The sequence below is a fragment of the Cucurbita pepo genome, chromosome 13 (genome assembly GCF_057944985.1).
Source record: "Cucurbita pepo subsp. pepo isolate OVF chromosome 13, ASM5794498v1, whole genome shotgun sequence".
Classification (NCBI taxonomy): domain Eukaryota; kingdom Viridiplantae; phylum Streptophyta; class Magnoliopsida; order Cucurbitales; family Cucurbitaceae; genus Cucurbita; species Cucurbita pepo.
In genome coordinates, this window is record NC_141810.1 from 3,264,959 (window position 1) to 3,289,676 (window position 24,718).

Below are 24,718 nucleotides of genomic sequence, written 5' to 3' on the forward strand. Positions count from 1 at the left end.
CAAAATATCATAACAATCATAATATGACACATGCAAGAGGCAACGAGCATGTGTCATCATACATAACACAATTCATCCAACCAAGCCAATAATAGAGGCACTTACTTGGTTGGCTTAGGTGAGAGTCACTAAACAACCCTTGAACCTAGTCCTCGAAGTCCAATTTCACCTATATAGACCCGTGTCATTGAGGTAGGTACAATATACGATCCAATTCATCCGTCATCGGTCAGGATCACTTTTACACTCTTGGCTCCAAAAATAGCTTAAAACTACTAAAATAGTTGTCACACTAACCTCAAACATCGAATTTGGGTCCAAAAAGATAAAAATGCAAGGAAAAGGTCTCGAAACTTCAAATAGATCAAATATGAGCCAAATATGCCATCTAAGCCGAATTGAAATCGTTGGAACGCGCCGAGCCGAGCCAAGCTGAAATCAATGGCGCGCGGGTTAAGAGTTGTGATTGGGTCAGGTTTGCGGGTCAGCTATGGAGGAGGAGTGCGCGTAGGTCAGAGCCGAGTCGTGGCGCGCGTGCTGGACACATTTTGGGCTGGGGGGCACGGGTTGGATTGGGGGTCTTTTGAGCCGAGGTTGCACGTAGCCTGGATATTGCAATTGATCCAGTTTCAAGTCCGACTCACAGGTGTCTTTTTCTTGGCCCGAATTTCTGTGTTTCCGAATCCGTGCTCTTTTCGAGCGCAGCGACTGATTTTGAGCGAGCGATTTGCTTACGCCTTTCCAGAATCGACGTTCATTTAATCTGTAATAGTCGGAGGCGTCTGCGGCGCTGCGAGGCTCCGATCTACTGCCGTTGTCGCCGGTAATCATTGCTTGACGAATTAAGGTCTTGGTCATTGGATCGATCGCTCCCTTTTATCGCCGTCTTTCCTCTCTGAGGTATCTTTCTCCTCTCCATTTTTTTTGGTTTTGATTCTTCTTCTTGAATCGGTCACCGTTCAGCTCATTATAGATTTTCTCTCCATTTTCCTTCCTCTCAGCCTCTTCTACGATCCATCAGCAAAATTTACTCCCAATTTTACACTAGATTTGTTTCTAACTACAAAGAGTGGTTCTGTGGAGAGGCCAAAGGGAAATGAATCTGTGTATTTTTGGTTGAGTCATATAGATTCTTGCTGGACTGAATCCTGATTTGGATCGACTTAGATATCACACATTGACGATTCGCTATTTTCTTTTTAACCTATATGAATTACATTTTGTCCAATTTATTTTCTCTTACCCTTAACTAGACTAGATCATTCCATATATTTATGGTTTCTCTGATCAGCTCCCTCGTGTTCCTACCGGATAATATGAGTTAGATAAGTAAAGCTGTGGGGAATCTCTGAATTCTTAGTTGTTTTGCTAGGCAACTGATTGTAGAGTTAGTGGAAATGTTGGGGTTTTGTCAGAAATCTTAGATTCGTATACCATTTATGTATGACAATTGATTTGATTCAGTTTAGTTTACTCCAGAAACCATGCAGTTCTTTGGTGGCTCAGAGATTAGCCCTTCGCCTACTGTCCCGACAGCAACGGGAAACAATGTGAATATGATGTATATTTTCAATAGGAATGGAGTTTGCTTGTTCTACAGGGAGTGGAATCGGCCTCTCCGGACATTGAATCCCCAGCAAGACCACAAACTTATGTTTGGTTTGCTCTTCTCACTCAAATCCTTTACTGCTAAGATGGACCCAACCAGGTTTATCTTTCTTCCTTAACTGGGAAACTGCTTTGGCTTATGGCATGCCTGGTTAAAGTAATTGATCCAGCAAGATAGGAGATAATGCGAACTATATTTTTTTGTCTTAATAACTTGACAAATGCATTGCTCTTTATGGTCGGTGGCATAACTAATAAATGTCTAATTGGATTCTAGATTTTGGTTTTGAATTTTCGAAGTCTTATCTTATTGGGAAGTGATGAGCTGCTTTGGGAGTTTATTTTGAAGTTTTCCTTTTTTTTGGTGCAGTGCTGATAAAGGCAATCTTGGTGTGCCTCAGTTACCTGGCCAAGGTTGTTCGTTTCACAGTTTTCGTACGAATACCTACAAGCTCAGTTTTACTGAAACACCATCTGGGATAAAGGTTTCTATAACCTTCCCTCTTCTGTTCTTTTCTATATTTGACATTTTAGTTTCATGCATGTCTACTTGAATCGCTAAGTTAAATTTCTTGATATATGGCATGAGCAGAGCAGACTACATATGGATTATTGAGATTTAATGAAACCAATATTTGTTTTGGGTCATTGATTTGTCTATTTATTGCTATTATCATTGTTATTTGACAATGTAGATAGGAGTTTTAAAGGTTTGGGCGCTTTCATCTCTGAGCTTGTTATGTCACATGGATTACTTAAGTTCTGATTCATAACCTCATGAAATGTTCTTGTTTTCTTTCTTGTTCTTATGATGTTCAGTTTTCTTGGTGATGATTAGTACTTCCAATAAATCTCCTTTTTTTACTTCTTGTTTTATTCTTGAAGAGTTAAGGTTGGACTTTTGGAAGAAGCCCTGTGAAGCTGCTGTTTTAAAATTGTTTCTGTTTTGAAAAATAATTAACCGGAGGTGCAAAAGGGGGATTCTTGCCATTAACTATAGGGTCACTATGATTGAGATTGATAAATTAGCTTGAAGTTCAATTTTGTGTGTATTGATATTATTTCCTTGTTTTCAGATTATCCTGGTTACCCATCCTAGAACCGGTGATCTGAGGGACTCGTTGAAGTACATCTACAACTTGTATGTTGAATATGTTGTGAAAAATCCTCTCTACAGTCCGGGAACCCCAATCAGGTAAATTGAAAGCTTTGTTCGATGCATATTTCCTATATACCAACTGTAGTAATTTAATCAAAGATACACAGTTCGAAGCCTTACAGAATAAAATCAATATCTTTGATGAATTTGTATTTGTAATGCATGCATCCAGTGGTTTCAGTTTAAATAAGATCAACTGATGTCTGGAATAAGGGAATTTATTATTGGTTATTATTCTTAACTATAACTACTTCAAGTCTGTCTTAGAGGCCTTTTCAGAGATCTTTTAGACTTTACTAGATTCTCCCTTTAGACTAAATTACCACTTTAGTTCCTGAGGTTCAGCTTGGTTTTAATTTGGTTACTGTGATCTAAAAGAATCACGGTAGTTCCTATGATTTGGTTAAATCTCTCAAAAATTCATTGGGTTCAGCTTGGTTTTAATTTGGTTACTGTGATCTAAAAGAACCACGGTAGTTCCTATGATTTGGTTAAATCTCTCAAAAAATCTGTGTGATTACCATATGTTAGTAGTTTTCTGACTTCCCATGCTTCTTTATTTTTCATCTTTTTGAAATTTAATATTTTTTTCCTTTTGCTTTTTTAACATGGATAAGGGACAACAAGTTTACTTTAAGCATAAGGCATGGTTAAAGATTCCATTGGCTAACCATATTAAAGCTTGAATTGGGTGAAAAACTATAAGAAATTGGGTGAAAAACTATAAGAAATTGGTTTTGTATTCAGGTAAAGACAATAACTTTGTGTATCAAAGGGGTCGATTTTGGACTAGGGTTTCTTAAAAAGTGGGTGATTTATGTCGAAAGTTCGGCTGCAAAACTTGCTTTCCTCTATTTCTGAACTCACTTAACTCAAACCAAAATTCAATCAACAATTTGACCTTTAGATATACGTTACATTGAATGGTAGCACATAGCCCTTCTTTTTCACTTCCAACGAAAAAGAGTTTTTTTAGAAAATTATTAGCACCTAATAAGGGTAGATACATTTAAAGGAGATTAAACTGAGCTATAGGGACTAAAATGTTAATTTAACCCTTCTTTTACCAAAAAGTTGTACATTGGAGAATATTCATGAAGTTTTCCTGTTTACTCTTTTTAGCAAAAGATTTGAAATGTTTCTATATCTTATTTACGGACTTAACCCACCCTCTCAATCAGTCCATACTTCCTATGGTATAGTTTTTATGATGAAAATAAAGTTGATCTTGTTTGTCCACGCAACGCGGTTTCGGCTCTCCCTTGAGGCCTTGATTAATCATTTGATTTTGCTTTATGCAGGTGTGAGCTATTCAGTACAAGTCTTGACCAATATGTAAGGACTATATTATAGAAATCAAAGGTAGTGACTGCTTTGCCGTTTTAGTTTCATTTACGTCGTATGCTTTGTCTCTGTTGATGATTGAATACATTTCACTGAACAATGGTGCAGTTCCAGGCGATTAAAATGCCTACCTGGGATTTTCTCTTTGTATTCCATCGCTTGGAATGAGAGTGTACCGGTATAAATTCTTCTAGTGTACCTTTTTCTGTTATTCTATTTCCCTGCATTTTGTGGTAACTTCTCTGTGATAGTGGCGGAAGAAAAAAAGACTCTAGTACAAACGTTTGCTGCCCATGTATGATTTGTAGTAGTGCATTTGTATTTCTTTTTCGTATACATTCGTACCATACATTAGGTACAAAAAATGTGAAAGGTCTTAAACGGGAAAGTATTATGTTCAATGACCTTCTTAACCTCTCCCACCCTTTCATTGTCTCTTCATCAATTTCTTTGGTATTTGTTTCAACCCTAGGATGCACCACCCTTGAAAAGGTAGGAAGATTGTCATACTATTACTCTTCCTCGGACCCCAATGAACCCAAATTGTTGGGAATGGATCTTGGTACTTTTAAGGTTGATAGCCCTCGCTTTGGTTCCTGATGTCGAGGCAATTAAGTTCTTGTTGCTTGGCACGAGCGATTGTGCGCTCGGCATAATCACATGATTGTTTCTTCCCAAGATTGCTATTTAGCTCTTTCTCAAATCTCTGTTTGGAGGCTTTTTTATTTACCTACCATTCGCCCATGGTTATACCTTACTTCCCAAGGTGGAAGGACAAAATTGTGATGGAATCTGGTTGGAGGAATTCCAAATGGCTTTCACAGGATCTTAAATCTTTCCATTGTTCGAGTATTTGTAATCCAAGTTCAGTTTCGTGTTCCCTGTGCCCTGTGGTTTGTTGAGTGTTGACACTTGAGTTCTGTTAGCTATGCCCATGAACTGTTGTTTTGCAATTGCACTGCCTTGGTGATGGCATCATCTAGATCTCTAACCAGAGCCATTGTTTCTTTTTATGGTGAGAATTATTTAAAATTACTATTAACTTTGAATGATTTGGTGTCATTTTGGAAAACAAAAATGATTTTAAAAGTTTCACAATCATTCTCAAATTGTTTATTCTTTATGTCGATTTCGAACTCATGAGCATATAGGAATGTTAAAAATATCAACATGTGGATGGAAGTTTAATAGTAACAAATGTTTAGGTAACCCCGTGACATGAGGTCAAGCAAAGTCGATTGTCCCAGCCAAAAAAAAAACTACAAAGTCAAATTCTTTACATCATCCGATATTATTATGTTGAATCGAGTTGGTTTAGAACAACCAAATACATGCACATATATGCATTAGGACAAGTCCATACAAATTCATAAGTCTTTTTCTTCTTTGTTGGAAAATTTGAGAAGGAGACATTTGAGAATTGACAAGTAAACGCTAAAGACCAAAACTTGACATTGACAATGAATCAAATGTGAGGTGTGGCTTATGGTGTTAGAGACATTAAATGTTCCCATTGGAAGAACTAATGAGAAGTAGAAATTATGAGAGAGTGAAATAATCTTTTTGGCACGGATAGGGGTGATCTCAAATAAAACATTACACCTAAGAATCAAACTTCTATTGTCGATGCCAAAATTTAGCCCAAACTTCTATTGTCGACGCCAAAATTTAGCCAAGGAAAATCTATCTTGACGTTCATATGCCTTAACAATAATTGTAATTTACATAAATAAGTGACCTGCAAAATGAAGAAAAGTTGTGCATCGGCTTTACATATGCTTCAATGCTTAGATCACAATCTGAAAATACTTACCTATCGTAATATATATTTATGATTTTTTATAATCTTGAACCGTCTAAAATTAGATCTCGGTGGTGTTCACTTTGATCTTTGACCTTATGTCACCTCACTAGTTAATAAATCTTCTTTGTTTTCTTTGTTAACTCAACAATGGAGTAAAGTTTCCACATCTTAATTGATGAAACTTTATTGGATGGCTAAAAAACAATTAGTTTTTTTTTTTTTTTTTTTTTTTTTTTTTTTTTTGTTAAATTCAAAATATTTGAAATAGAAATTCAAATCCTCTAAAATTTAAAATATATGCATATAATTAATTAGAAAATATGAGTAATTAATAGGTCATTTTCTCTCCAATTTTATCAACTTCTTTATCTTATATCAATTTCATAAATTATTGAAGGCAAGATTTTAAAAGAAATGAATTTGAGTGATATTTAAGGATAATTAGAGATGAACTATGATCGAAATTCAGGTCGGTTCTCGAGTTAGACATTTTTTTTTTATCGAGTTAATCTAATCAATTCAAAAATAAGGTTAGATTTGATCCAGCTTAACCTATCAAACTTTTAAGATTATTATGTAAATTAAGAATATCTTCGCATGAACGAGCTTATATGAACGAGCTTATATATACAACCTAACTTGTGTGTATATATATATATATATAAAACAGTGGTTGGAGTTTGCATGAGACAAAATCCGAACACAGACAAATTTCAGAATCAGATATCTTTTTAAATTCCTTTGATAAATAATTATGAGCCTTTTACATATTCCCAACTCCCAAACACCATTTGTATTGTTGATCATCACTTTCATCACCCAACAATTTCTCTTCTTTTCAATGTTCTTCCTCTTCTGGGTTTCTCTCAGATTTTATTATTTTGAAGCTCTTTGCTTCCAAATCAATGGCGGAAAATGGAATCGAACAAGAACATAATACTCTGAAACACCTCTCTCAGACGTCCACACCCAACACAGGTTTCTCTGACCACAAAAACATAATTCAAAAATCAATGACCTAATTATAAGTTTAAAAGAGGTTTCTTTTCTTTGTTTTTACCTGTGGATCCATTCAAGGATCTTTTACAGTGTAAAATGGCGCTTTCAATCCCGTCGTGTTGCTGTAATAACGAATCATCCCTCCGGTTCGGCGGAGGAGCCACCGCCACCGCCGCCGCCGCCAATCCGCTAGCTGCTGAGGCCGATTTGCTCCTACCCAGATGCTTACAGACCAACCGAATCCCTGTCGGAAGACCATTCTCGAGCTTCTCCCTCACCGGAGAATCCACAGCTGCAGACGACAACTCGCCGCCGCTGTCGGTGGGTTTCTTCAGAAGCTTAGGCTTTATCAGCTTTAGATATTTCTGCACCGCCTCCTTTGAGAACCGCCACGCCGGAGATGGAGCCGGAACCCCACATGGGTCCGGTGGAAAAATGCCTCTGATTCTTCTTATGCTGTTGTCTCTGGTGAATTTCGAGCTTAGAATTCGGGTTTCTTCTTGTTCTGGGCCAGCGGGTGCTCTGTTCTTGGACATTGATCTCTGTTTCTTGAAGATGAAATCAGTGAATTTGGGAGCTGATTTGAGAAATTGAATCGGTGATTGGGGCTTCAAAGTGGGTTCGATTGGAAGAATCTTCCGTTTCGAAATGGAATCGGAACAGAAGTTCATGTGTTCCCCTAATTTGGTCGGAATTTGAGGCCTCTGTTCTGGGCTTTGAATTTTGCCGGCGGAAACAGAGAAAAGCTCGAGATCGAAGAACGAATCTTCTTCTTCTTCTTCTTCCTCTTGTTCTTGTTTCCGTAGTCCATCAGCGCCGGAAAATTTGAAGAACTTGAGATAGGCGACGGAATCCATGGTGAGATGAGAGAGGAAATGCAGAAAAATGATGGGTTTTATAGAGAGAGAGAGAGATGATGTAAGCTTCTTCAATTTTTTTTTTAAAATTTTTGTAAATTTGATATTCATATCTATAATTTGGTGTTCTTAGATGTTGCCTTCATCGATCATTGTCATTTTGACATAATTTCTAAAAGTTTTAACAAACTTTTAAATTCGATGAAGTAATCGAGAGGATTGAGTCTACAGACTAACATAAGTCATTCCAACATAGTATCTAAGTAACATACACATGACTATCAAGAATGTGCATACAGATGTAATCTCAATTCTTTCACGTGATATTTTATTTTAGTGATATTTATTCACGTACTTCTCTTAGAACTATTTCACAAGTGAGAACAATATTTCTCTCCTCGGTATAAAATATCTTCCTATCGACCACTCCCTTAACACCTTAACCATGGTTAGTCCAGAGTTAGAAGAGAGAAAGACAAGAAAAGAAAAATTTTGTTTGATATTGTTTTGCTTTTGGCTCAGGAGAAGACTTGGCACCAATGGAGATAGTATTCATTGATTTATACCCATGATCATTTCTTAAATTAGCCGATGTGAACTTTCATCGAACTCCAGTAATCGCAATGTGATACCCTCAATATCCTTGTTAAATTTTTTCCGAGGATTGTTCTGAGAAAAAGTTTAATTGATTTCTTTTTATCAAAAAATGCCAATCTTTTTATCGAAAGTGGGTTTGGTTGTTGGGGGTATGTCTTATTTTCTTGTCTCTTTTTGGCACCATTTTTATGATTTCTTGCAAGAAAGTTTTAGGTTGGTGGGGTTTGTATGTTGTTAGTGATTAATTATGTGCTTAAGCCTTGAGTGATTGCTTTTAAAGTGCATATCAACTACCTTGGAAATGGCCTTTACTTTAGGTTTCATATGAAAACCTTACTCAAATAAAGCAAGGATTAACATTTTGGATGGAATTTAAGAGCATGCGCAACTTGTCTCTTTTAAAGGGATGTTTGTTCAATTTGGTGGGAATTTTGGGTACCCATCATTACTTAAACATATCAATTTCTTTCCCGTTTGATACCAAATTAATATGAGATTCATACCAAAAGCTTTTATGTTCATATATTACTGTTTAAAGAGATTTCTGTTATGTAAAAAAAGATAAAGGTAGAGGTGTTTATGGGTTAGATTTGGTCGGGTTTGAACATTTTTTTAGACCCAATTCATTTGCTTAGATGGTAAAATTTTCAACTCAAATAACCCTTGTTAAAAAATGAACCTAACTCGTGATTTTATGTTGTTTGGATTCAACCCAATTTGTTGTCCGTTTTTATTTATTTAAACTCAACCAAATTCAAATAAGTTCATAATTTAACCAAAACTATATAAATTTGGTTGTATTGATCTGAATCTCTACTATTCCCATATACCAACACCATTTTTTTTAATTTCCTATAATTGAATGTTTCGAAAAAAAAATGTGCACTTTATTGACATAGCTAATAAATATCAATATTTTTAATCTTTTTCATAACTTCATATCTTAAGGATCAGTCATTCACGGTATTTATTCATTCATATCCCATTCCTTTTTTTTTTCAAGTATCACTCACGTGTCCTCTGTTTCAGTCTTGCTCCGTCCTCGAACTACATCCTATTAGGAGAAGTTTTGCTCCGATACTATTTATAACACTTCACACATAAGTTTGTAATTTAGATGAATGGTTATGGACTACATCCTTATCTAACTGATTTTTTTTATTGGGAATCATTTGAAAAATTGTTACTCAATATTTGAGAAAAGAATAAATTAAAACTCTCCTTCTCGGAAGTTTTCTTGTTTATTTTGTTCTTCCAAGCAACCACACAATTTCTTTGTGATTCAAGGAGGGAAGATTTCATATTCAACAACTTCGTTTTCTAAATGCATTAATGTCGATTCTTAGCCAACCTTCTATTATGGAATTCAACTTTTCATTCCTTATGGATGATATTCGAAACCATAATTCATTCAACTCCAACTCATATTTTCAACGTAACACTCTCAACAAAATCGATGTATTTCGTGATGTGTTCTGGTTCGTGTTTTATTTGTATAACAATAAAAATCATTTAGAAGAGAAAGACATTCAAAATGTGTATATAAAGATTCAAAAGTACTCTTAAACTTTTCAAAGGACCAACTTTGTTTTCCGGTTCTAAAAAACCATGAATTATCAATATATGACCAAACACAAAACTTGATCTCCCATAAAAAACAAGAATATAAAACTTCGGTTCACCATGTGTAGTGACCTAGATAACCCCTTCCGATGATTTTAGTGGCTAATTACCTAATCACACCTCGGGTAAATATCACAAAATCATTTCAATCATCCCTTCAGGTAACCTAGTTCAGCCCTTTAGATTTATTTTTTGAAATTTTTGTAAAGATATATTAATATAGGGTCTAATCAGACTACAATAAAAACATTAGGATCTTGTGGCATTAAATTACTGTTGATAAAGAAAAACAAATAAATAAATAGAAGAGGAAAAAAAAAAAAGAAAAAAAAAAAGGCTTATCTGCTATTGCTATTATATTTACAATCTAAGCTGCCATCTACACCAATTGGAGTTCTTTTGTAATCTATACGAATTTTCCCTTCAGTAATATCATCGAACTAAAAAGGCTAGACGAGTCAACTTCTTTACTGTCTATTAGAACATCAAATCTCTCGCCAACTTAAGCATTAAGCATGTTCAACTGGTTAAGATATTATATTCTGAAAAAAAATTAAAAAAAAAAAAAAAATTCAAACCTCCAACTTTACAGGTTTGAACGTGACACTTTCAATCTGCTCTTGCTCCTTTAGTGCCTGTTGGCACCACTCAGTTGGGGCGTCTTCTGCCCAAATACTTTGGAAGAGCCCAAAACTCAGAAATCACAACTTCATCTGAATCAGTGTCGCTATCCGAAGAATAAATCAATTCTGAAGTTCCAGTTAACACATATTCAACAACCTACAAGAAGCTCACACATTATGATTAGTTCAAAAGCAAAAGCCAAAATATTTCACTTAGTTTGGTTTTTTTTTTTTTTTTTTCCTAATCATTAGGTTGCTTCTTTTGTGGATTTTGATCCGAATAAACCAATACCCTTGTTCTTTCAAAAGTTGCAACATTACTCTCAATCTTTTATAAACGTTTCAAAACTACTCTTGTGTAGAAATCTTTTAGAATTTTGGACAAAAATTGAGACATGAGACAATGTGGCGATTCAAAATTTGAAAAGTCACACGTAATATTGTAACTTCGAAAAGAATAGGTGTTTTTTAAACAAAAAGGAAACTAAACTCAACATAAAAAAAAAAAGCATTCTTGAAAAACTTAAGCAGCTATAAAATCTTCATAGATAATTTAAAAGAACATGTACGTGATTTTTCCCCCTCTAAAAGAATCAATAGCAAAAAAGCCATACTACCATCAGCCTGAAAAGAAGTCAGTTTCACAAAAAGTGACCATTCAAATAAGCAGCAGCAGTTTCGTGCGGTGTTGGGAAGGGAAAAACAATACTCGAGTTCAGTGAGAGAGAGATTCATGTAACTAAAGAAAGAAAGTCGAAGAGAAAAAAAAGCTAACCAAAAAGACCCTGAAAATGAACTTAGGAAAAAGGGAAAGAAAAAAGTACCTGGTTGATTGACAGAGGCTTGATTTGTTTGTTTTTATTTCTACCATGATCATTGGGACATCTCAAGGTACTAAAGGAAACTATTGTGTCACAGTGTTTGCAGTATCCCCTTCCATGTCTGTTTCTCCACAAAGAATTATCTAACATTCCAAATGCCATGGTACAAATAATGAATATGATATCAAAAACCATCTTATTGAAAGTTTTGTTTCATTAAGAAAAAGAGTGAAAGAATTTAAATAAGTAGAACAGAATTGGAAGGTAAAAAGATAAAGAAACACAATAATTCCCGTGAGATCCCACGTCGATTGGGTTGGAGAATAAAACCTTCTTTATAAGGGTGTGGAAACCTCTCCCTAGCAGATACGTTTTATAAACCTTGAGGGGAAGCCCAAAGAGGACAATATCTACTAGCGGCAACTTGGGCTGTTACAAATGGTATCAGAGCCAGACACCGGGTGATGTGCCAGCGAGGAAGCTGAGCCCCGAAGGGGGTGGACACAAGGCGGTGTGCTAGCAAGGACGCTGGGCCCACTCCCGGGGGTCCCACATCAATTAGAGAAGGGACGAGCACCAACGAGGACGCTGGACCCCGAAGGGGGTGGATTGTGAGATCCCACATCAGTTAGGGAGGAGAACGAAGCATTCTTTATAAGGGTGTGGAAACCTCTCCCTACCAGACATGTTTTAAAAACCTAGAAGGGAAGCCCGAAAGGGAAAGCCCAAAGAGGACAATATCTACTAGCGGTGAGCTTGAGCTATTACATTAAACCTCCCACTCGAGTATTCTCACTTAAGCCTAAACCACCAAACAATTGTCTACCCTCCTCTACTCCCACCAATTTTACTTGTAATCAACTCCCGCTAACGAATATGCTTTTGATACCCTAATGATATCTACATGGATAGTATTTTTCTTAAATTTAAGTTAACCGCTCGGTGAAACGGAAAACCCAACCAAACAATATGTAAATATATTGTTCAGGTCTCAATTCTCACCTACATATGCTCTCTTGAACGCCTCTTTCCAATCAACGTGAGGTGTGCTAGCTAAGCCATCCACACTGTCTTTATCATTAATGGGTTCATTAGAACAACCAAAAAATGTTGTATACTGAAACTTCCACAGATATTCATCATCTGCTGCTGCATTCCATGACCTTCACATTGAGTATAAAATAACGATTATCTTAAAACGATGTTAGCTATGCTCGTGAACTTATAATGCTAGTAAACTAAGTTCATATTCAATAGTTGAATGGCAGAAGTTTAAGGTAATAACAAGCTTTGTTGATGGAGAAGGGAAATATTATAACATACAGTCTTAAAAACAGAAAATTACCGACAGACTAGCCCAGCGGAAACTAAAGATTCAATATCTAGAAAGCGGAAGATGTGGACGAGAACGTCTTGAGGGAGTTGAGACGAACCTAAACAAATTTGTGAGGAACGAATCAGATTGAGTTGCAAAACATGAAGATGAAAATTCTAACTATGTTCAATTTGATATATAAATAGCAATTACCCTTACAACTAATTCACCTTTTACTTCCTGACGTGCTTTACTACGTCTCTTATGAGCAACCATTGCTTTCTTAAATTCTACAATTGCTGAATTTCTCTTTTGCTTAGGCAAAGAAGCTTCAACACCCTGAGCAAGAAGATGTGCAGCCGAAACAGCAGAGCTCGTCTGCATTCTTTTGTTAAATCAACCACACCTTAATCAGAAAATTTCATATTGATTTCATATTCAACTTCCCATTTTCTAATAAGCATTGAGGAACGTAAACAAATGAGAGAGCGGAAAGAGTAAGAAATTCACAGAAGATACAAATGTTGAGGATTGTTGGGAAGGAGTCTCATATATGTGCTAATTTTGTGTGCTAATTTAGAGAATGATCATGGGTTTATAACTAAGAAGTACATCCTCACTGGTATGAGGCCTTTTGAGGAAGCCCAAAGCAAAGTCATGAGAGCTTATGCTCAAGGTGGACAATATCATACCATCATAGAGGTTCGTGATTTCTAACAACAGATTGATATAGTTATGTTCAGTTTCAATGCCACAAGACAGAATCGTCCGGGTACACAACTACATTCTCATACATACGAAAGACAAAGAACATTGCATATCCTCTTTAGCTGCTGAACCCATCAAAGAAGAGAATTGGTTTATGATAGACAAATCTATGATACACTTCATTTAATGCTGACAATAAATATGTTTATTAAGACATTCAACCAACTATTCAATTGAATCCTTAAATGGGAAGCTATTCAAGAAAAATGACATATGTGATAATTGAATAAGTAATGTACAATAATCAACCAAGCACAGGAAAAGGATTTAAGAACCTTTTCGAATCAAGAAGTGAATGGAACGTTTCCCAAATGGCCAAATCAAAACATTCAAAGAGTTCATAACATTTCCTAATTGGACTCAATTATCGAGAATTGAAACTGACAAGCTATATCGGTACTCAGCATATCAATTCTAAATCACTGAACTCCAAAAACTATAATCAAAAGCGACTCATATCTTCCCTAATCTTTTGATACCCAAAAAAAATGAATGAATGAATGAATGAATCCATGATTTCTGGTAAAAATGAACAGAAAGAAACGCAATCGCAGGAAGGGGAGAAACAGAGAACTTACTCCGGAAGAAGATGAAAGGCGGTGATAATATGTTGGAAGATGAGGGATTGGAGATTCTTGGGAAGTTTATTGAAAGCGCCTCTGGTAATGAAGCTTAGCTCCTTACAAGCTAATGGGTAGCTGTAACTCTTCGCCAGAGAGTCTGCTAGGGCAAGATTTTGGTATCTCTCCAATGGATCTGTCATCCGGAAACCAAATGAGCAACAGAAACAATGGTATTGGAAATGGGAAAATGAAGATGAAGCGCAGAGCAACGAATTGAAGAACAATCTCTGAATAATTTCAAGTCAAGATTTTTTTCCCCCCATTTTAGTTCTCAGGCATTCATCTTTCAATATCAACCCATTGATAGTTTTTTTTTTTTTTTTTTTTTTTTTTTTTTTTTTTTTTGAATTTTTTTTTGAATTTTTTATGCCTGAAAACTTCATAATTATTTATTTAATTTTTAATTTATTGTATTAAAAAGACAAAGTCCGTAGTTGACGTACAAAACGATCATGTCCAAGTAATAATTAAAGAGTTCATAGAATATGGATACGGTTGAGTGGTTGAGTGTTTGTCGATACGACCCACTTATAGTTTGAATCAAATCGTTCATGTGAATACCTATGAGTAGAGATATCATATATAGTGAGTTTATTATAGAAGAGGGGACCACAAAATACTTAATCTCTTGTAAATTTGTAATTCAAAAGATTGATTCGATCTCAATGAGATATAAATTCGTTGGGGGCTGATTTCAAGACTTGAACAGTGGCTTTCACCTTCTCATTTAAGCTCGAGCAACTTAATTTATGGTTGGATCAGTAACAAATCGTTCATTACAAAATTAGTGGTATTTAAGGTGAAAGATGTAATTACATGGTACTGTAATTATGAATAATTCTTAGATGATCAATTTGCTTGTAATGATTATATTCATAGATAAAAATTATCTTATATACATACGAGTTAATTAATTAATTTTATATGAGTTTATAATCTATAAGTTCATTAATTTACCATATTGACTCAAAATAACACTAAAAAATAAATTTAGCCCAAGATAAACTTTTAGTTATATCAATCGAAACGTTTTCCATATTCAAAGTTCAAAAACCTAAAAGTAAGATTCGTTCATCGTTTGACAATACCTCGTAGATGTTTTTGAACTCGATCAGTGAAATATATAAAGAATATCTCTAAAAGGCAGCTGAATTAAAATTTATGATACAAACTCTACAATCTTAATAGTTTGAATGCACAAAAATCACATAAATGATGTATAAATCCTATGGTATGTTCCTCATGATTCCAAACATATCTATCTGCTCCACATTTTCGTAATACATCATACATTCGCAACGCCAAACACTCGAAAACATCGAACGATACGACGTAAACGGTTTGAACATTGGCCTAACAATTCATTCATTACCCCATTTCTTAACCATATGACTTTGAAACAAATGACATAAACCATTGGAACGATACCGCGTAATTGGGGATGACCTTGTCCTGCATAGGTTGCCTCGTTGCAAGATCGTCTTCGAGTTCCCCAGATTTTATGACCTTTGTCCTCCACGATCGTTCAATCGGTTCACTATTACGTGTTTAGATAAGAAGCTTGGGTTCTACATTCTATAGGAAGTATGTAAGCTGTTGCTTTTTTCTTGAACCTCCCTCTCCATACAAATCATTCCATTGCTTCAACTCATTCATAACTGATCCCTCAGAAGCAAAACTTGCAGCAACCTGCAATACATTACACATGAGGATACGGGTTAATCTCTACGAACAATATTGAAAAGAAACTAGCTACATGTGAAATCTCACATCGGTTGGGGAGGAGGTCGAAGCATTCTTTATAAGGGTGTGGAAACCTCTCTCTAGCAGACGCATTTTAAAAATCTTGAAGAGAAGTTTGAAAGGGAAAGCCCAAAGAGGAAAATATCTGCTAGCGGTGGGCTTTAGCTGTTACACTACACGACACGAGCCCTCGTCTCACATCTCAAAATTAAGGCAAGAACAGATATTCACCTGATTTTTGGCCTGCCTCATATCATCCATATTTAAAGGCCTCAGAATGATGACTTGTTCCTCTTTTCCTGCCTCTTTCGTAACTGTAGTGTTTTCCAAATCATTTTTGGTCTCCTTCTCGATCTCGATTTCGATCTCATTTTTTGTCTCCTCCTTCTCCTTATCTTTCTCGATCTCGATCTCATTTTTCGTCTCCTTCTCCTTCTCCTTCTCCTTCTCGATCTCGATCTCATTTTTCGTCTCCTTCTCCTTCTCCTTCTCCTTCATCTCTCTCTGCTTCTTTTCCTACAGCAGATGGAAGTTGCAGAAACTTATTACCAGAAATTGATGATAACAATGAGACAGAGGAATAAGTTCAATGGAAGTTACCAAATCCTTCAATCTCTCTTGTTGCAAGAGCTCCCGAACAGGCCGATAAGCTGCGGTCACGCACAAATTCTGTTGCCAGACGTAAAGTTCATGAGCTGATCAATGGAACAAAGCAATCAATTCATAAGACATAAGTTAGAGAACACACCTTGAGATCACTTCCACTGTATCCTTCTGTCATAGTTGCAAGCTCCTTGAAATCAAGATCTTCAGCCTTCTCCTTTGATAGAAGAGTTCTCATGATCATTTCCCTGCTCTCCACAGACGGAAGACCAACCATAATTCTGTTCGATCGAATATATCGAACGGTTAGAACATGAGTCTCCCAAGAAGTTTTCGCAAACTAAGGATAAATATTATAATCTTACCTGCGCTCAAATCGCCTAATGATTGCTTCATCGAGGTCAAATGGCCTGTTTGTTGCAGCAAGAACTAGTATTCGTTCATCATTTCTAGTCAGGAGTCCATCCCAGTGTGACATGAATTCATTCTTAATCTTCCGCATGGCCTCGTGCTCTCCCACTCTAGTCCGTTGGCCGAGCATGCTATCAACTTCATCGACAAAAATAATCGTAGGTGAGACTTTTGCTGCGAGCGTGAACAATGCTCGGACGTTCTTTTCATCTTCCCCAAACCATTTAGAAGTGATTGTGGACATTGAAACATTGATGAAACTTGCTCCAGCTTCATTAGCAATGGCCTTTGCTAGCATTGTTTTACCCGTTCCAGGAGGGCCGAAAAGTAGAATGCCCCGACACGGTTTAAGAAGCCCTCCTTTAAAGAGGTCTGGTCGACGAAGAGGAAGCATAACTAGTTCCTGTAAGGACTCTTTGATCTCATTCATAGAACCAATGTCTTCAAATGTCACCCCAATTTCATTTGCAGGGATAACCTCGGGTCTTATACGCTTTTCGAATTCGTTGTCGGGAGGAATTTCCTGTCGGAAGTGCCAACAGTGACCAGCACATATGAAAACAACACGACTCGTAAGAAACGTACTTCAAACATCAAACAAAGGTAATTAGATTACCAACAACTTATAAAATTGGTGAGCTTTCCCTTATGGGTTTCCCCTCAAGGTTTTAAAACGCGTCTGAGAGGTTTCCAAACTCTTATAAACAATGCTTCATTCTCCTCCCCAACCGATGTAGGATCTCACAACCACCAACCCTTTGGGGTCCAGCGTCCTTACTAGCACATCGCCTGGTATCTGGCTCTAATACCATTTGTAATACCCAAACTCAGTGGGCGATGTTACAAATGGTATTAGAGCCGGACACCGGGTGATGTGTCAACGAGGACTCTGGGCCCCAACAGGGGTGGATTGTGAGATTCCACATCGGTTGGAGAGGGGAACTAAACATTCCTTATAAGGGTATGGAAACCTCTACCTAGTAGACACGTTTTAAAACCTTGAGAGGGAGCCCAGAAGGAAAAGCCCAAAGAGGACAATATCTAATAGCGGTGAGCATGGGCCGTTACAATTTTAGTTGTTTTATCATTATTAAAGACTCAAACTTACAGGTGCTTTTTGTGGAGGTACATTTTCAACATCTTTTTTCACTATAGGAACAGATTTATCTGCCTCATTTCTGTTTTCTGCAGCTGGGTTTTCAGATTTCGATTCCGTCTTTGCCCCAATCGCCTCGTCCCTTTGGGCTACCTGCAAAAAGTTACATTTTTCAATATCATAATAAGAAAGAAGTACAAAGAGTCAGGTCGTTGAAGCAAATTCTCGAGACGTATATCGAACCTTAGATGATTCTGAGTTCGTCTCTAGCTTTAGAGTGTCTTTTCCTTCATTATTTCCTTCCTGGAATATACTCAATCCATGGGATAAACTGCTCCAGAACCAAACAGGCATCATTCATGGATACTTTATTGTCATTTGTTTCTCAATCCTAACAAGGAATGTGGTGCATACCTCTTGGAAGATATCAAAAGTTTTCCGTTTCGGTATTCGAGATCCCGGTTGTTCATCAAATGATACGATATCGCCGACACGACGATTTCTTCGATATAATTACTGAGAACCATGGTGTCTGCATGACAGATTGAACCAAGATCATCACATTCAAGATCATTTGCAGCAAGTACTTCAGCAATGTGGTTTTTATTATCTTGAAACTGAATCATCTTCATGTCTTCTGCCAATTGAGCTTTCCAGCTGACAAGATGGTTCTCATCTTCAGGGGGTCGAATTTCAACACTATATCGGAATAAACTCGTCAATCTGTTGTCAACATCTCCACAATCATTTTCGACATCGACTAATCGGGAACCGAGTACTAAAATAGATCCCGAGAGCTTGTTCAGAAATCTATGGAACAGATTGTACATCCTTGGTGACTGAAGAAGAAGTCTCTCAACATCTCTCAGATACAAAATTATGGAACTCGTTTCTGATACCGACATCAAGACCTGTAAGATTCAATTGATTTGACAATTTTTCAGACCATTACAAGCTCGGATAAAATAAGGTAACAGCTCATAAGTGGATTACCTTATAAAGTGACTGAAGAAAAAGTTTCTCATCAAAACACCAACCATTTGTGCGCTTGACAGAAGCTGAAAAAGATAATACTGATTTGGTTTGGCAAAACTAAAGAAACAAGGAGTAGTTAAACAGTTTCATTTCAAATTTATTTGGATTTTGAATTTAACCTGGGTTTGTTGAAGCATAGTTTGATGAGATACTACTAATATCCGACGCAGCAGAAGCGTTTCTCCGAAGTTTTGGAGGATTGGACGAGCCCTCGGTATATCTACAGATTAAAAAAAGGACCCCGAGTAGTAATTAAAACATAGCGTGCCTCTGATACAGTAGGGAACAGTCCAAGCCCACCGCTAGCAGATATTGACTGCTTTGCCTCGTTATGTATCGTCATCAGCCTCATGGTTTTAAAACGCGTTTGCTAGGAAGAGGTTTACACACCCTTATAAAGAATGCTTCGTTCCCCTCTCCAACTGATGTGGGATCTCACAAACCACCCCCTTTCGAGGCCCAGCGTCCTCGTTGGCACTCGTTCCCCTCTCCAATCGATGTGGGATCTCACAATCCACCCTCTTCGGGGCTCACACCGCTCGGTGCCTAGTTCTAATACCATTTGTAACAGCTCAAGTCTACCAATAGCAGATATAGTCCGCTTCGGCCCGTTAAGTATCGTCGTCAGCCTTATGGATTTAAAATGTATCTACTAGGGAGAGGTTTCCACACCCTTATAAAGAATGTTTCGTTCCCCTCTCGAACAGATGTGGGATCTCACAGTTTTATTGAAACTAGATAAACTAGATATGTTATGATTAAACACGGAATATTCTACCTCGATGGAATGTCGGTCGTACTGCTTTGCCTTCTTAGGTTTCCTGTAAGAGAACAGAACAAGAATACGAGGAAAAAAGAGATGGTCAATAACTACAATTTTTGCTGTTGAACTTCAAAGGAACAGCTATAAAATTCTGTCGTCCAGCTTCATTGATACTAAAAATCAATCAGAACAACCTTAAAATCAGCCATTAATGTTATCTGGTGCCAAGTGAAAAATGGTATGAGATCTTAAGCATGTAGAAAAAAGAACCATTTCTTGATAAGACAGAATCAACTCATCAACTGTTGTACGAGGAACATTTGTCTTAGAGATGGAAAACATGTTTTTTCTTACCACAGGTATTCCCACTTGTCGGAAGAATCGAGAAGGAATCCCAAATGCTCGACATTCGCTCCAATGTCACCTCGGAAAGGGACCTCTTAAATGACTGCACAAGTAAACATACGAGGAATAACTCCTTTCCTTGTCCTCCTCAATCAATATGTCTGTTGAATTCAAGTGATCTAGAAAAATGTTCTTATCCTGTTGGCTAGAACTTACAGATTCTTTCTTGGGACAGCCATATTTGCTCTGCATCTGTAGAAAATTTAGCATTGCTGATGTAAGTCGCATACATCGTAAGCTATAACCGAAAAGATGAACTTTAGTGTAGATAAAATACCTTTAGGGAAAAGTCGGAAACGTCTAACAACAGCAACTTTGACTCGAAGTGATGTGCGAGAGCCTTGGCAAGCATCTGCTGGTAAAGTTCTTATGGACAAAAAATAAAAATAAAAAGACAACAAGATTACATCATACACTGCCCTGACAAGTATTGTTCGTGACACGGTACTTGAGGTAGAAGTGTCATAGTTTATACCTGTTGGTCCTGAAAGCAAAATAGCTCGACTCGCTGGTGAAAGGTTTCTGGTGTGCCTCGAGATGTCGCAGTGCTTCAAATGAACATATGCAGCACTCATCAAAAGCACCCGCGTCCTCTCGCTGTGATTATAATCAGAGAAAGATCAGTTAAGAGTAGAACACGAAAATATGAGAATGTAATGTTGAAATGTCATGAAGGATCCATAGAAACTTCTCACAATCAAGAATTTTTATAATGATAGCATGATTGAGTTCTAAACAGTGAACAACCTTGAAGTTTACAAATTAAGGAACACTTAAAGCGACAATGATTCTCATTTCATATTTAGTACAAGAACATAGCTAAAAGACAGCAGCCATCAGAACATTGAAAGCTAATGGATAAAAAAGAAGAAAAGAACAAGGAAGTTGTAATGGCCTAAGCCCATCGCTAGCGGATATTTTCTTCTTTGGGCTTTCCCTTTCAGGCTTCTCCTCAAGGTTTTTAAAATGTGTTTACTAGGGAGAGGTTCCCACACCCTTATAAGGGTGTTTTGTTCTCCTCCCCAACCAATGTGGGATCTCACAATCCACCCCCCTTCGGGACCGAGCGTTCTCGCTAACACTAATTCCCTTCTTCAATCGATGTAGGACCCCCAATCCACCCCCTTTGAGGCCCAGCGTCCTTGCTGGCACACCACCTCGTCTCCACCCCCTTTGGGGCGCAGCCTCCTTGCTGGCACATCACCCGAAACCTAGCTCTGATACCATTTGTAATGGTCCAAGCCCAGATATTGTTCTCTTCCCCTCAAGGTTTTTAAAACGTGTCTGCTAGGGAGAGGTTTCCACACTCTTATAAAGGGTGTTTCGTTCTCCTCCCCAACCGACGTGGAATCTCACAAAAGCTCAATAAAATCCATTGTGTAAACATAAGTTTTACCATAACCTCTAATTTCTTGGAACTGGTATGTAACTAAGATTCCATGTTTTGATTGATTAATAGAAACAGGGTGATATCTGGAAAAGGCCACAAATAACAACTATCTATAGGATGAACTACATAAACAATCTGGCTTAAAACCAAAATCTATGAGCAAGAACAAGTTTCCAGCACACCTGATCACTAACAAGAGAAGGAAAGAGGTTGAAAAGATGATAGAAGAAGGAATCATATTATTACCTTAGATAATAAGGAAACTCATCACAGGTGACATTGCTGTTTCTGCCATCAATCAGCTGCCTGGTGAGCTCCTGTTCAATCTTTTGTCCTGTAATCACCTCAGAAGAGGCATTCACTCCAACCCATTTGCCAACAGCTTGTCCAGAGCTTAATCCAAGGCCCACCCCAACACCAACACCCAAAGCAGAAAGAAAAATGTGCTTCTGTTCCATCACCACCACAAAAACAACACAAACCCCAAACACAATTTCCTTTTCTCCTATTCCCAAACAGATTGAAACACAAATCCGATCCTGAATCACTTTCAAACCCAGCAGCTATTAGGTAGCTGATGATGATCCATTGAAAGAAGAGGCCAAAATTTGGGATGAATATCCGTGGAAAGAGGGAAGAATGATGGAGATTGAGAAGGGTATTTGCAGAAAGAGGGAATGAAAGGAATGAGTTGGTGGGTGTTGTTTTGTTTTGTGTTTTTTGGGGGAAAAAGAGAGAAAAAATTGGATTGTGAATCCGGAGAGGAGGTTGGTCGGAGGGTGTAGAAAGGGGGGTTTGAGTAAAGAGAGCTATATATAGGACGGGCTGTCCTGTAATGGTGGACGTTCAAAATTGCCTTCCTAATTTACCAAACTAAAATACCCAAAAAGGCTTACTTCCCTAAGCCTTCTTTTGACTTCCCATTGCTTTCATTGCCTTCAATCCATCCATCCATCCCCCTTCACCATCAAAAACACCCAATCCCCCAACTTTTTCCCCATTTTCCCTTTATACATATATCATATTTGGCTTGCCTAGCCACTAAGTCTTTGAAAAAGCAAGAATAAAAAGTGTATTCTTTTCCCCTCAAAAGTTTAATCTTTTTTGAGCTCCACACACACCACATGCATTTTTATTTTTAATCTTCCTCCGTTATTATTCAATTTTAGTTATAAATTTGGTCACTTTCGTGAATAAGACATTAATTATCATTTTAAAAGTTGATGGTTCGATCCCACCTCTATAATTTTTAAATTAAAAAAATGACCGTGTGTTGTATCTTACATATTTGACTGTATTAAAGTTTGTATTCTCACATTACACGTTACGAAGCAATTTGTTAAAAAAAAATTGATTTAAAACGACAACCGTTTGAGGACAGTTAAAGATTAGAAAAATAGTAATAAAGTTATTACAAGTATTTGTTTTTAAATGGTTGGGATGTAAATGTTTAAAATATTTAAGGTATGTGTTTGGATATAGAAAATAATTATGTCTGAAAATTAAAATTTGATTTGTTTTTATTAATTTTATATATGGAAATAAATATTAAATAATTGAAGTATTGAAACAGTATTAGTAATTATTTTATACTTTATATGGTACATTTTACCGCTTTTGTTGATAAAATTATAATTAATTAATTAAGGGTACGAAAAGTAATTAAATTAAGTTTGATATTATTTGATATATTGTTATATTAATTAATTAATCAATCAATAAAAATAAAAATAAATAATCAATTTACTTTTGAAATAAATAATTCAATTTAGTTGCTACAAAAATAACTAAATTAATATAAATTAATTAGAATAAATAACTAATAATAAAATTTTATATGCATGTATGTGATCGCACAATGTGCATGCAGTCACACATGACATCGTTGTATGCAATTTTATTTTGATCATACTTTCTAGAACAACTTTATTTTAGCTAAATATTTTTAAAAGTCAAAATGATTAAGATTTAAATTTTGAAAATTATTATTTTTAAATAGTCTATAAAATTTTGGTTTATTGGTAATTATTCCCTTATTAAAAAATGAACCCTAACTCGATTATAAATTTTGTTAGGTTAATTCATTTATTCAAATTTTTATTTTAGTAAAAGTAGAAATTAGTGGGTAACACATTTATTTATTTATTTATTTACTTTTAACACATTTAATTAAGATTTACTATTGAATTTGAATATATATTTTAAAAAAATTACTTTTCAAATAGTTAAAAATTATTTTTAGGAACAGTAAAAAAGTAATTAAATACTTAATAATGTATATAAAATTTTGTTATAATAAAAATGTATTTTTTAAAATTAACAATAAATTCAAGTAAGTTCAATTCAACTCAATCACGTTTTAGAGGAACTCGTAACCAGCTAAACTCATAAAACTTTCATTTTATTTAAATCAAACTCAATTTAAAAAGTACGAGCTGAATTTAGTTGATCGAATTTCTTAAGCACCTTTACCTTAAAGGTAAAATTAATTATTATTATTATATAAATTTCACTAAATTGGACATATTTCAAATTAAAAAAAAAAAAAAATTTGACATGTCAGTAATTCACTCTTTGATGAATTTGATGCATTGCAATAATATGTGGATAATAATTTGACGTACATTATTTTGAATAATGATTGAATGGAATTGAATAATGATTGAAAATAATATACATCTTTTCATTTAAATATTATTGGTCACGATATTAAATATAAAAAGGACTGACATTATATTATATACTTTCGGTGGCATGGTAGCACACCACATGGGACTGCCCAAAAAAGGTTTTGTCCCAATTTTTTTGGTCCTTTCTTTTTTTAATTTTCTAAAATTATTAATTCCTTATTTCAAATTTTACATTAAATAAGAAAACCTCTCCAGAAGGCGGCTACAAAAGGTATATTATAATCTTTTTTAACTTTATTTTTTAAAATTATTTATTTATTTATTTTTACCCTACCTACTCTCATTTTATCTCGTGACCTATTCTAAATTGGTGGTTTATCTCGTGTCTAGCATTTCAGTAAGAACGTTAAATGATAGGGGTTTATTAGCAGCTACAAATGTTCGAGAATAGGAATGTTTATATAAATCAAAAACTCGATCAGTCTAGACTACTCAACACAA

General features: G+C 36.0%; 4 protein-coding genes across 10 annotated transcripts; 1 reads left to right on the forward strand and 3 right to left on the reverse strand.

Annotated features, from left to right (window-relative positions):
• Window positions 1–392: 392 nt before the first annotated feature.
• On the forward strand, window positions 393–4,524 carry LOC111808059 (uncharacterized). Of its 4 annotated transcripts, XM_087129553.1 has the most exons (7): window positions 393–528; window positions 706–900; window positions 1,480–1,708; window positions 1,979–2,093; window positions 2,685–2,803; window positions 4,069–4,129; window positions 4,220–4,524. In XM_087129553.1, the coding sequence occupies exons 3-6, from the start codon at window positions 1,485–1,487 to the stop codon at window positions 4,118–4,120; spliced, it is 510 nt and encodes a 169-aa protein (XP_086985679.1). In that variant the 5' UTR covers window positions 393–528; window positions 706–900; window positions 1,480–1,484; the 3' UTR covers window positions 4,121–4,129; window positions 4,220–4,524. The 4 variants fall into 4 exon arrangements, with proteins under 4 accessions (XP_086985679.1, XP_023549606.1, XP_023549607.1 ...); XM_023693838.2 differs by lacking the exon at window positions 393–528 and having other exon boundaries at window positions 621–900; window positions 1,465–1,708; XM_023693839.2 differs by lacking the exon at window positions 393–528 and having other exon boundaries at window positions 621–900; window positions 1,470–1,708.
• A 2,102-nt stretch (window positions 4,525–6,626) lies between these two features.
• On the reverse strand, window positions 6,627–7,849 carry LOC111808925 (membrane-associated kinase regulator 5-like). The gene is made up of 2 exons (XM_023695172.2): window positions 6,976–7,849; window positions 6,627–6,899 (listed from the first exon to the last, which is right to left on the reverse strand). Exons 1-2 carry the CDS (start codon window positions 7,769–7,771, stop codon window positions 6,871–6,873), a joined length of 825 nt encoding a protein of 274 aa, XP_023550940.2. The 5' UTR covers window positions 7,772–7,849; the 3' UTR covers window positions 6,627–6,870.
• A 2,459-nt stretch (window positions 7,850–10,308) lies between these two features.
• Window positions 10,309–14,422, reverse strand: LOC111808775 (F-box family protein). Its single transcript, XM_023694942.2, has 6 exons — window positions 14,097–14,422; window positions 12,981–13,135; window positions 12,781–12,868; window positions 12,438–12,598; window positions 11,439–11,578; window positions 10,309–10,771 (listed from the first exon to the last, which is right to left on the reverse strand). Exons 1-6 carry the CDS (start codon window positions 14,279–14,281, stop codon window positions 10,640–10,642), a joined length of 861 nt encoding a protein of 286 aa, XP_023550710.2. The 5' UTR covers window positions 14,282–14,422; the 3' UTR covers window positions 10,309–10,639.
• An 850-nt stretch (window positions 14,423–15,272) lies between these two features.
• LOC111808774 (uncharacterized) lies at window positions 15,273–22,477 on the reverse strand. Of its 4 annotated transcripts, XM_087116794.1 has the most exons (18): window positions 21,834–22,477; window positions 20,673–20,794; window positions 20,475–20,563; window positions 20,354–20,389; window positions 20,147–20,240; window positions 19,808–19,850; window positions 19,149–19,249; window positions 18,988–19,052; window positions 18,409–18,905; window positions 18,238–18,325; window positions 18,007–18,147; window positions 16,853–17,421; window positions 16,633–16,768; window positions 16,485–16,553; window positions 16,361–16,400; window positions 16,282–16,306; window positions 16,116–16,230; window positions 15,273–15,830 (listed from the first exon to the last, which is right to left on the reverse strand). In XM_087116794.1, the coding sequence occupies exons 1-18, from the start codon at window positions 22,043–22,045 to the stop codon at window positions 15,717–15,719; spliced, it is 2,556 nt and encodes an 851-aa protein (XP_086972920.1). In that variant the 5' UTR covers window positions 22,046–22,477; the 3' UTR covers window positions 15,273–15,716. The 4 variants fall into 4 exon arrangements, with proteins under 4 accessions (XP_086972920.1, XP_086972918.1, XP_086972919.1 ...); XM_087116792.1 differs by having other exon boundaries at window positions 16,282–16,400; window positions 21,834–22,476; XM_087116793.1 differs by having other exon boundaries at window positions 16,116–16,306; window positions 21,834–22,471.
• Window positions 22,478–24,718: the final 2,241 nt, after the last annotated feature.

Coding starts and splice junctions, on each gene's coding strand:
- LOC111808925 (XM_023695172.2), bottom strand. CDS start 7,771: ATGGATTCCGTCGCCTATCTCAAGTTCTTCAAATTTTCCGGCGCTGAT. Junction 6,900..6,975: donor ATCCTTGAATGGATCCACAG/GTAAAAACAAAG, acceptor TTTTGTGGTCAG/AGAAACCTGTGTTGGGTGTG.
- LOC111808775 (XM_023694942.2), bottom strand. CDS start 14,281: ATGACAGATCCATTGGAGAGATACCAAAATCTTGCCCTAGCAGACTCT. Junction 13,136..14,096: donor GCCTTTCATCTTCTTCCGGA/GTAAGTTCTCTG, acceptor ATTTAACAAAAG/AATGCAGACGAGCTCTGCTG. Junction 10,772..11,438: donor AGCCTCTGTCAATCAACCAG/GTACTTTTTTCT, acceptor AGCTTCTTGTAG/GTTGTTGAATATGTGTTAAC.
- LOC111808059 (XM_087129553.1), top strand. CDS start 1,485: ATGCAGTTCTTTGGTGGCTCAGAGATTAGCCCTTCGCCTACTGTCCCG. Junction 2,094..2,684: donor AAACACCATCTGGGATAAAG/GTTTCTATAACC, acceptor CCTTGTTTTCAG/ATTATCCTGGTTACCCATCC. Junction 2,804..4,068: donor AGTCCGGGAACCCCAATCAG/GTAAATTGAAAG, acceptor TGCTTTATGCAG/GTGTGAGCTATTCAGTACAA.
- LOC111808774 (XM_023694940.2), bottom strand. CDS start 22,045: ATGGAACAGAAGCACATTTTTCTTTCTGCTTTGGGTGTTGGTGTTGGG. Junction 20,241..20,353: donor GCTGTCCCAAGAAAGAATCT/GTAAGTTCTAGC, acceptor TTACTTGTGCAG/TCATTTAAGAGGTCCCTTTC. Junction 17,422..18,006: donor TACCTCCACAAAAAGCACCT/GTAAGTTTGAGT, acceptor CACTTCCGACAG/GAAATTCCTCCCGACAACGA.